Source organism: Monomorium pharaonis, chromosome 3 (genome assembly GCF_013373865.1).
Source record: "Monomorium pharaonis isolate MP-MQ-018 chromosome 3, ASM1337386v2, whole genome shotgun sequence".
Lineage (NCBI taxonomy): Eukaryota > Metazoa > Arthropoda > Insecta > Hymenoptera > Formicidae > Monomorium > Monomorium pharaonis.
This window is the reverse complement of record NC_050469.1, coordinates 11,610,686-11,621,466: the sequence shown is the minus strand read 5'-3', so window position 1 is coordinate 11,621,466 and position 10,781 is coordinate 11,610,686. Positions and strand designations below refer to the sequence as shown.

The 10,781-nt window shown below is 39.2% G+C and overlaps 1 protein-coding gene across 4 annotated transcripts in view; it reads right to left on the bottom strand.

Moving 5' to 3' along the window:
* Positions 1-8,529: 8,529 nt before the first annotated feature.
* LOC105839944 (retinal homeobox protein Rx1) overlaps positions 8,530-10,781 on the bottom strand; it is a 48,015-nt gene continuing 45,763 nt past the window's right edge. The window contains exon 5 of one of the 4 annotated variants that reach the window (XM_036284336.1): positions 8,530-10,359. In XM_036284336.1, coding sequence (XP_036140229.1) covers positions 10,178-10,359 — 182 coding nt within the window. In that variant the 3' untranslated portion in view covers positions 8,530-10,177. The remainder of the gene's footprint in view (positions 10,360-10,781) is intronic. The other 3 variants (XM_036284337.1, XM_012686603.3, XM_012686604.3) reach the window with 3 other exon arrangements.

Here is a 10,781-nt window from a genome sequence, read left to right as displayed (position 1 = left end):
GTAATAAGGGATAATATGATGAAAATGAATGAAAATCAAAAAGCAATAGCTGTCATAGTGACTTTATGAAATTTATCGGCTTCCCATTTTATCAGGCGGCGAAGAAGCGAAGAACGCCGGAAACTGAGGGCCGCGAGAAAAAAAAATATGCTAAAAAACCTGCATTCGAAAATATCGCAAGTAAAAATGAACGTCGCGCCGCGTAGGAAATCATCGATCTGTCCATCGCCGTTTATCAAAGCTCGACGCGAACGATAACGCTCGACGCGGTTCCATAATCGAGAGGGAGCGAGCGCGCGTATGCGTACTCGCGCGCGGGTGCCGCGCGCGCGCGAGAGCACGAGCGGACGAACGAGCAATTCCGGCATCCTGCGAAATATAAAAGCATTATATTCGCGAATAATAATCAGCGTTTCCTGCATAGCCAGGCGGAAAAAAGCGCGATCGACGTTGTACCCCGTCGACGGCATTAATCCGGCACGAGTTTTATGCAATTTGTCGTTCACAGGCGCGAAAGGCGGGACGTGTGTATAAGTGCGTGCGCGCGCGCGAGCGCGTACACGCGCGTAGAGGTATATGTGTGCGTGTGTGTGTGTTTGTGTGAACGTGCGTATATTATAGATATGAGCGCGTATGCGCGCGGCACACGCAGTCCACGCACACAGAGGCGCCGCCGCCAGTCAACTTTTAACGGGGCGCATTTTATTTTTATGCCGGACTACCTTTGAAATGCAAATCGATTGTTGGCCGAGCCCCTGCAAAAAACCGAGCAATTAGCGACAGAAACAATCCTGGCGTATTTGCACGGGTACTCATTTCGGAACTCCTCCGCCCCCGTACCACCCCCCCTTTGCCACCCCGGCCGTCCTCGATCGGTCGCCGTCTGTTTGATACCCAGATCGAAAGTTGCTCTACGATATCGATGGCCTCTCTCATTGCCGATTTTTTCTCGCGATCGCAAACACGGTCGCTGCTGCAGCGAAAATCTTTAATTAATGTTTCAACGTTAACGGTATACGGAAGGTACGGCTACACTTCGCTTCCGTTCCGCGACATTTCAATATTTTTTTGAGCCTACAAAACACAAAATTTCGTTTGAAAGCTTGTTATGCGATTCGCACATTTTTCTATTAAAAAATGCAATTTAACTTTCTCAGGTAAAAAAAAAAATATATATATACATTTAATAGTCGTATAAAACAGTCATATTTATTTGCGTGACACGGTAGCTGCGTCTTTGTAGCTCCAAACCTGTTACATTATATCAAATTAAGTTAAAATATCGATCTTATAAACCGTTTAATGACTCTCTGGATGGATGTATGCTAGCTCTCTCGGTTACACATTAATAATTTCCAATCCTTTCAAATATTTCAACGCAGTTTAAACTAGTTTCCATTGATCGTCATATAATTCAGTTCTTCAAATTATCACTTAATCGCCTTAATGCTTTCACTAATATTTATATAATATATGTAATCCGTAATCGTCTTAGCATTCTTCATTATTAATGTTAGTTGGACACAGCTTGCCCTATGTGTAATCTACTCTTCCCTTTTCTCTTTGTCCTTCTCTCCTTCCTATCAGTCTCCACCTCTGTCGCTCGTTTGTATCTTTTTATCTCGACATAAATTTATTCGCATGCACAAAATCCATTTGAAAAACGTCGGTCTGGTATAAATCTCGCTGAGCCGTAAGTCTCGATAAAATTTCGCTAAATACCCAACGCTGCCGAACGTCTCGGCAGCCTAAATTACACTCTTCTCTCCGCCGCTTCCGAGATAATTCGATTCCGCTCATCTGACGCGTAGCACAAGAGAGACATACAAGGGAAGATTACGTGGGTGGATAGGAAGCATCGCGTTCGCTTCGCACGCGTCGCGCCGCGCCGCGCCGCGACGCTCTCAAAGCCGGCGGCGGCGACGGCAGCGGCGACGGCGGCGGTGCCCGAGAATGACCAATTAGCGTGCCCGGGAGCGCGACGTCGGGTATTACATTAATCAGGGTGAAAAAACGAAATTTTCCCTCAACGTATTTTCGCGTTAAGGGGTAACCGCGACTTTCATTTAAGTTACCTAGTGGTAGCTAAACTACCCAGTAACTCGGTCCCCGCGACTCCTCCACCTGCCCTCTCGCCTTTTGCTTCTCTCTCTCTCTTTCTCTCTCTCAGCCCTTTCCCCTCCCTCCTCTTCCCCCCGCCGGCCGTTCAACACCAGCCACCCCGGGCTTGCGGGCACAAGTCCCACCATCCACCGCTAAACGGGTAAAATGAGTGCAAGAGGGGGAGAAGTGGAAAAGATGAGAGAGTGAGTGAGAGGGAGAGAGAGAGAGAAAGAGAGAGAGAGAGAGGGGGGGGTAGGGGTTACCGTGAACCTTCCGCGGCCTCTGCGTCGGTCACTTTGTTCATCTCCGGACCCCTCCATCCCTCAGCGGCCCCCTTGTGGCCCCCTTTGGCCTGCCCCCTTTTCTCTCGCTCTTTCTCGTTATCTTCCTTTTTTCTCCGGTGTCTCCGCGAAACGAAAAGGAAAGGCACGGTTATTTTAATGAGAATCCGGCTCGTTTATGCCGCCATCTCGTATCTTCACCGCCGCGCCGTCGCGCTGCCACCGCCGTCGCCCGTCTAATGAACGCTCTGTGCAAATATTATTTCTGTTTATGTACTCGCCAACTTAGTGCGACTTTGGTTCTAATTAATAATGCTAAACAGTCAGCCGAGGCGACCGGGAGCTGGCGGCGCTCTTTGCCAGTGCGACTAGATGCTGCGGCGAGTATACCTATTAAGTAGTCGCGTTGCGTACACGCGCGAATATCACTGTGCATATGTGTATGCACAGGGAAGCAAAACGCTCCTCGCGGCGTGCAATTTGCCAGATTTTGTGCCTTGGTCAGATATATTCAGACAATTCACGGTCTTAAAGCGTTATGGCGCTAATTCGATTTTGCTTCTTTCGCCCGCGTACTTCGTTAAATGTATTTTCCGCAAGATCTGCGTTTCGCCAGAGAATTTACAAAAGAATTTTAAATAACAGGAATAATGCCACGTGAGATATTAATTTTTATACTGACAATAAGATTAACAATTTAATTTAGAAATTATCTTTCATTGAGTGTCGTAAAACTTTACTGTGTGTTATAGAATTGACTTTAAGAGGATTAAAATGTTGTCGAGAAGACATTTTATGCAGATACGATATTCTCGTAGACGCAAATATGTGACTTTGTTTTCATATTATCCATAAATTGTATTTTTATAAGTTTTGTAAAATCTTTTATATTGTTTTTCTAGCTAAACAATGTTATGTTTAAAAAATCTATTAAATTTATAGAACAACAATACATTTAAAATAGCGCTGCACGTGTCAATATTGTTAAAATTTATTATTTATTATTTTAGAAATAGCAGATGTATGAAAATGTTTAGAAAATGTGTAATGAATATTCAAAAGTCTCATTTTATTAATTTGAAACAAAAGAGAGAGAGAGAGAGAGAGAGAGAGAGAGAGAGAGAGAGAGAGAGAGAGAGAGAGAGAGAGAGAGAGGGGCTGAAGCAATATTTTCCCTTGTAATTCGCAACACCGATTAGTGCAAAATCATTGTGTTGCGTCAGTTTGACGATTCTTCGGTTCTTGCCGCGATAATGCATCATGCTTTTACATCGAATCAATTTTAATTGAACGAATGAAGTTTACAAAATGAAGTCATACCCGTCGCGATATGCGTATAATATGTTAATTACACGACAATTATTACCTTGTTCAGCGTATGCGTATGATACTCTGGGCAAATAAGCGTCCTATATCGAGCTGTTATCGTAATTATAACGTGCAGCTAATAAAGCATATCGTACAATCGCGTTTGGAGTAGCGCGTACGTAATATGTTAATGATGGACTAGATCGGACAAAGGCGTGTCAACGAAGGCATTATTCGATAATAGGTGATACAGAAAAACTAGGGGAATCTGTAGAAGAGCATCGCGTTATTAATTGACTTAATCGCCAAGTCGAGACTTGTGGAGATATACAGTTTTTTTATATCAATATACATATATTAATTATACATACGCAAATACATGTAAAACATTTAATGAGATATTTCGCATATTATTCTTTAGCTTTTTCATATAGATTTATAGTTGACATTTTACTCTTGGTGAGGATCAAATTTCAACGCAATCAACTAACTGAATACTTTTGTAACCGAGTCGCAAATGAAATTTTTTATTGAGGTCGATCTGCAACTAACTGTTTGCGACATATAGTTCAATTGTCTATTTATATGTTCTGGTTATACTCTTGGTTTAATTAGCGAAAAGTTCGTTGTGTTTTCATTCGTTAATTGCTCGTGAACTATTGGCGTGTTAATATTTTAGAATTTGCCGTTTGTTATAAATTTCTTACCGTAATGTCCTTTAAATGGAATTGAATAAAATATCGAATAAATAGAATTCGATACTGTTTCATTTATTAAACTTTATTATTATACTACCAATTTCCCGTAACTCGATTTCTCTCTACTTCTCCGACGGTATTCGTTCGAGCTCTCCTTATCGTTGTTTGCAGATTCCAGCCGGTCGGCTTGCCGCTCCATTGATCTGCGTCCCATCGGCCCGAAAACTGGTCTTATTCGGGTCCTTGCTGGTTCTTTACTTTGTCGGGGCAATAAGGTTAGGCAGGGCGGGCATCGGGAGATATTAGATAGACGACGGTTCGCCCGAAATCAAGACCCGTTCACCATCCCCCACCTGTTCCTAAACAAATTTAATAAAGCCACGATTTCCGTGCCAATTTCAAGCTCAGCGAGAGATTGCCGTCTTCCAAGCAAGCCAAGCCCGGTCTTAGCTTTTAATTTGATATACACGAGACTAACGATCGGCCAGCTAGATTAAGTGTCACGTAAGCTGATATTTATAAATTAATTGCCGATTAATATGGACGACGGAAGGGATGTTCGAAAAATAAATGCAAATTTTATACGCGAACTTTCGACTTTGATTTATATGCAATCTGGTATTGTAAAGAGAAACAAATACACTCCGACAAATGCAGATTTGATTTTTAAAGGAAATTTTTTTTTTAAACTTTAAAAATATGAACTGCAAATTTTATTTAGCAGAAGTTTAATTAAAACCTATATAAAATACGTAATTCAAATCTTGAGGGTTCCAACTTTTTTGTATCATGCACATATTTATTTTGTAAATACTCATGTAAAATTTTTTGTCGCTATACTTTTTTTGATGTATTATATTAATATTTCAAAGTCTGCCAGAGATCACAAAGAAATTTCGCATTCCTACCGCGTCTTCTTTAATTTAACGGGATAAATTCTCGAACTGTATACCTATTTTCCGAGTTTCTACGACTTTTCCACTCACGTCTCGCAACTCTCGCGCACTCCACAAACTCCCTCACTCACATGAGAGAACTCTCTCTCTCTCTCTCTCTCTCGCTCGTTCGCTCTGTCTCGCACGATTTTACCCCGCGCCTTCTTCCAACTGTACAACTATATCACTGTCGGTAGCGTTCTGCCTCGAGTATTATTAGTCTTTGGAGTTAGGGAGTACGCATGGACTCGAATCTCCAGGCTCGCTCGCATGGTTAACTTCCGCAAACAGAAATTACCATTTTATTGGGTGAGTTCTGGCGCCCCCTTACCGCGCCGGTCCCTAGGCTGCCCCTTTCCGCCGACCCCGCTGCCGGCGAACCCGCCTTTTCTCTCCTTCACCCCCGCCGTACTTCACAGCAGCCCCTAACGCAACGATTGGAATACCTAATCGTCCGGGGACCATTCAGCACCATTGTTCCATCGACTTGCCGTTGTTGGTGCCTGTTAACGCCGAATCCTTTCACGCCCCGGCGCTGCCCCGCCGCTGCTTTTTCGCCACCCTCGAAAAAGATGATCGGCTTGCACACGTTCGCTGTCACGTTTGCTCGCGCAAACGGAATTTCCGAGCGGCATTTGCATCAAATCGCAGTGGCCGCTACGTCAAATTCCCAGGCAGGGAATGTATGGACAGACCGAAATAAAAGGCCCGTCTGATTGGTCGTGCTTGTACAATGGGCCTGATCGATGAGAAAGTGAAGAAATATGAAATAAACATTTAAGATATCGAGTGTATTCTTCAACGTTTCTCAAAGTGTTGATAAAAAATTTACTTAAATGTTTACATTTTGGGACTTTTATTTCACTCAAATCCCTCATATAGATGATTTCGTGTTTCGGTCATTTTAAAATCTATTACAATTAAAAATATAATGGAAATATAATTATATTTTGTAGATTATTTTATATAAAGGTAAAAATCAATTTATACTTTATTTTATAAATGACGAGGAAAATTATTCTTCTAAACAATCGCCAATTCTAGCATTAACGGATTCCTTCGTGTTCTAACAAATCTTCGGTTTTAATTAAACTCGAAGAAAGACGAATGATAGCCTTCTACTGGTTGTAACACTCTTTTTCTCTCTCTCCCTCTCTCTCTCTCTCTCTCTCTTCCTCTCTCTTCTCAGAAATGAATTAAGACTTAATTAAAGTCGTTCTTTGATATGTTAATTTCTTTGCAAATATGTATTACTTTCTCCGTAGGAATTAACATTTTTACGGTATACATCTCAGACTGATTGGCTACCAGAGCACGAAAAATGCATTCTAACAGAAATTAGCTGTGCTGTATATAAATTAAATTTTCTAATAGAGATAAAAATAATAAATAAATAAAAAATAATAAATAAATAGATCTTTTAAGATCTGAGATCAATAATTGTCAAAAACTTTTAATAAAAAATACTCAAATTAAATTTTTTTTTTAATGTATGTAAAACTATTATGCATTGGCATTACATTACTTCTTTGAGCATCTTACGAACTTTGAAATTTCATATTTTTTACATGTAGTTTTAAACATTTATTTCTTTTATACATAAAGGAATATGTTTTGGATTTAGGAAGAGAATAACATGATAAGGATGGTGTAAGTAAAATATTTGCCCTTCCATTTCAATATATTATCATTGTTTGTATTTTTATTTCAATAAAGGAGGCCCTGTCTTCAAACGATATGGTACGATTAAATATGTACATCGAATTTTATTCTGTCACGAGCGGGTATATATACAAATAGACGTCCGGGAAGTAACTAACTACGTTTCTTCGTTCTCTACGAGTGTCTCGTTTACGGACCGCGGAGGCTGATCGTCATCGCTCGCGAATGATCCTAGTGCAAGCATCCGTGAAACACGCTCTGCAAAATCGTAAGTGAGTCAAAATCATTACTGGCTATGCCAAGATATATTGAATTATATAGGAAACAGATTTATTATTTCGTCAAAATTTATGTTACAAAAGATATGTGGAACGTACAGTTACATGCAGAAATGCTAGTACAACTCATCGATGAGTTTGAGCTTTTCGTATTTGGAAGTACATGACGCTGTATTACGATTTTTTGCACAACGCGAATGGAATTTCACACAGATCATCATTAAACAATATGTTGGTCGGAACGGATGACGTGGCGAGTCCTCCTCCGCGCTATCTCCTGGAATTTACATACCACGATGGCGTCTAGATAATATGCACAATTTTTTGCCTTAACGTATTAATACTGCAGAATATTGTTTATGTCAAAATTCACTTCTCTCGCCTCCTGTGCGTCTTTATCCTATATTCTACAAGAGATATTTCGCTAGTTCGCCGATCGGCGATTGAGAGGATCACCGGTCGGGTTCGTGAGCGCCGCTGTCGATCCGAAAGGTTTTCAAAGGGACTGGACCGACATCCGATTTACGCTTAACGACTTACGTTTAACCAAACGCTTCGGTTACACGTATTCTGCTACATAGGTTTGTACGCAACTTGCCTCCAGAATTGCGAGACGATATTCAGCCGACGAGCGCGAATCGGACTTCGCAAGACGAGGTGTGTTATTCGATTTGATCGGATTTATTGATAGTTCAAAGTATCCGTGTATTCTTTCTCGCTTATCACTTCACAAGGATGTTGTCCGTTACCGAATATCCCGTACTTATTGCAGGATATTTGATGATGGGTATAATTCAGTGAACCGATATTTCTCTTCAAGAATTGAAATAAATTTGTTTCTTTATTTCTCCTCCTTCTATTGCGATATATGGTCAGAGCGCAAGTTTAAATGAGAAAGATAGAGACTCGATTGAAATTCCATTTTCAATGAAGATTTGAATGTTTGGCGTACACACAGAAATATATTGCCAAGAGAATCGATTGCTCACTTTACTTTTCTTCTTTTAGTAAGTAAAGTTATTTTTAACAAAGAATAATTTTTTGAAAATGTATTTTTATCATAAATTTTAGAAAAAAAATCACATTATTATATACTAAAAAGAATTATTTATACGCTTTCAAAAATTATAAAATTATATCGAAAAAGAATCAAAATAATAAGCAAAGTAAATTTTTGTTTCAACTTAATATTCTTGATTGAAGTATTAAATTAATATTTATTTAAGTCAAATCTATATTTTAAATAAATATTATAAATACTTGTTTCAAGTAAATAATGAATGTATATTAAGACTGTTATAAAAATAATATTTAATCTTTTTTGATTAGATTATTTAAAAGAATTTGTATTTTGTTAATAAGTTTTTTTTTTAACAAACTGAAAATTGAGCATACGCTTTTCTTAGCACTGAAATGATATTTTCCCGTGTGTTATCACTTTATACGCACGCGTTTAAATAGATAATTGATAGAAAAGGACTATTTATTAGCTCTATAAATAGCCTACGTAAGTAATAATTTAAATGTTTCATACGTAAATCAATACTAGTTCATTGACATTTGTTCATGTATTCGATGCCCGTATAATAATATAATTATTTTATGAAAGAGGTATCGTCGGCTAGTTTTTCATGTATCAATTACACGTGTAGTATCGAATAATACGGAATGTGTTTATATGCTATAGAATATTTCATGCCGCATACTGCATCTCAAAATCGACGCCTTGCAGTTTCATAAATTTAATCACATATTAGTAAATTAATAAAAAGTTAATAACATCTATTTAGAAAATAAATTAAAAAATTTTTTACACATTTATTGTAACGGTTGACACAGTATATTTGCATTCGCGTTATATTGCTTTATAAAATTAAATAATGTACGTCTCGACTTTTTTGACAATAGAGTCACATGTATATATAATTATCGATCTCGAGTTAAATCTTTAAATTATTCGTGTAACTTTTACGATCATGTGTATACGTCAATTCATATTCATGGTTAAAAAATAATTTAGGTATTTAGTAATCAACACGCAAGTGTCTGCAATAAATGTCGTTAATAATAATGGCAAGTTGATCAATAGCAAGCTAATCTTCCTTGCTTTTACTTTAACTATGCAACAAGTTTGCGCAACACAATTCCTTTTGTCTATTGCACAATGCCGACTTGGAGCGAGTCCCGGGTAAATTTCTCAGACGACAGCAATTCGCTCGAAAATTTTTCGTCAAATTAAAAGCAATTTTTCATCAGCCGGCTATTTAATAACTGTCGTGATTATTGTTATCAAAAGCACCAGAAATAATACAAATGCGTAAGAAACTTTTGATCGTGTAGTCGTTTCCTAGACATATCTTATACTTTCCGTGCTGTTTCAGATAAAAAACTCAATTTTCTAGGTTGACATCGTTTTCATAGGACTGGTCTCTGAATAGTTAGAATTCCATTCTCAATCATAAACGTATGCTCACTGATCATAGATACCTGCCAATTATCACATTGATAGTCTCTACAGTCGTCGAAAATATACCCACCAATCGTCGATTCTATTGCGATCTCTTTGATTCAACACAACACCAATGTACATTAAATCGTCCATTGGTAACTGTTAATACCAAGAACTAGTCCCTTAACAATCAGGTTCACTTTCTAACCACACATAAACGGACGATCGCCCTTTCTTGCCTAGCTTCTTGTACTTTCGTCACGTCCAGCACCGTCGGTGATATATTTCCCCTCTCTATCACGGAACGTACTTTCTCGCTCTCGTTGGTCGATATACCGCTCCTCTGCGATCTGGAGTGTCTTCGGGCGAAGAATTGCTCGCCTGCACGTCACGCAGTCACGAGCGCGTCGTGGTTGATGCAGCCGGTAGCGGTGCGCACTCTTGGCGTATCTTCAGTTAACCTTCAGACCATCTGCAGACCTTTGGTGATGCTCTCGACGTGCTCCTTGGCCCGCATCCTGAGCGCCTGGATGCTCGAGGTGCGAGGATCATGTCCCGGCGGACTCGGCGGCGGCGGTTGCACGTGGCCGCTGGCACTTATGCTCGCCATACTGCTGGCCAGCGATCCTGCGAACAATGCAATTTCTACTTCTCGTTGGTATGCTCAATGATAATCATGATAAACACAGAATAATTATTAACTCGCTAAACGTGCTTTACAATGCGAAATACATTTTGATATTCAATGGTTTAATTTTCTCAATAAATATTTTTTGTTTTCTTTTTAACCCCTGGAGGCCACACGGGTGCGATTTGAGACGAGCAAGAATTGAAAATCTTGTTTTGAGTAATTTTTTACTAATAATATTCTTTACTTCTGCAAGTATTTCTATCAGATTCTACGGGAAATGGTACTCCTATAAAGTACACATTTGAGTTTGATTTGAATAATTAAACATGAAGTTATTAAAACTTAAAAATATAAAATCCCAAATCACACTCGTGTGACTACCGTGTGACTGGGTGAGGTGTGGACTCCAGGGGTTAATTATACTTTAATTTTATAT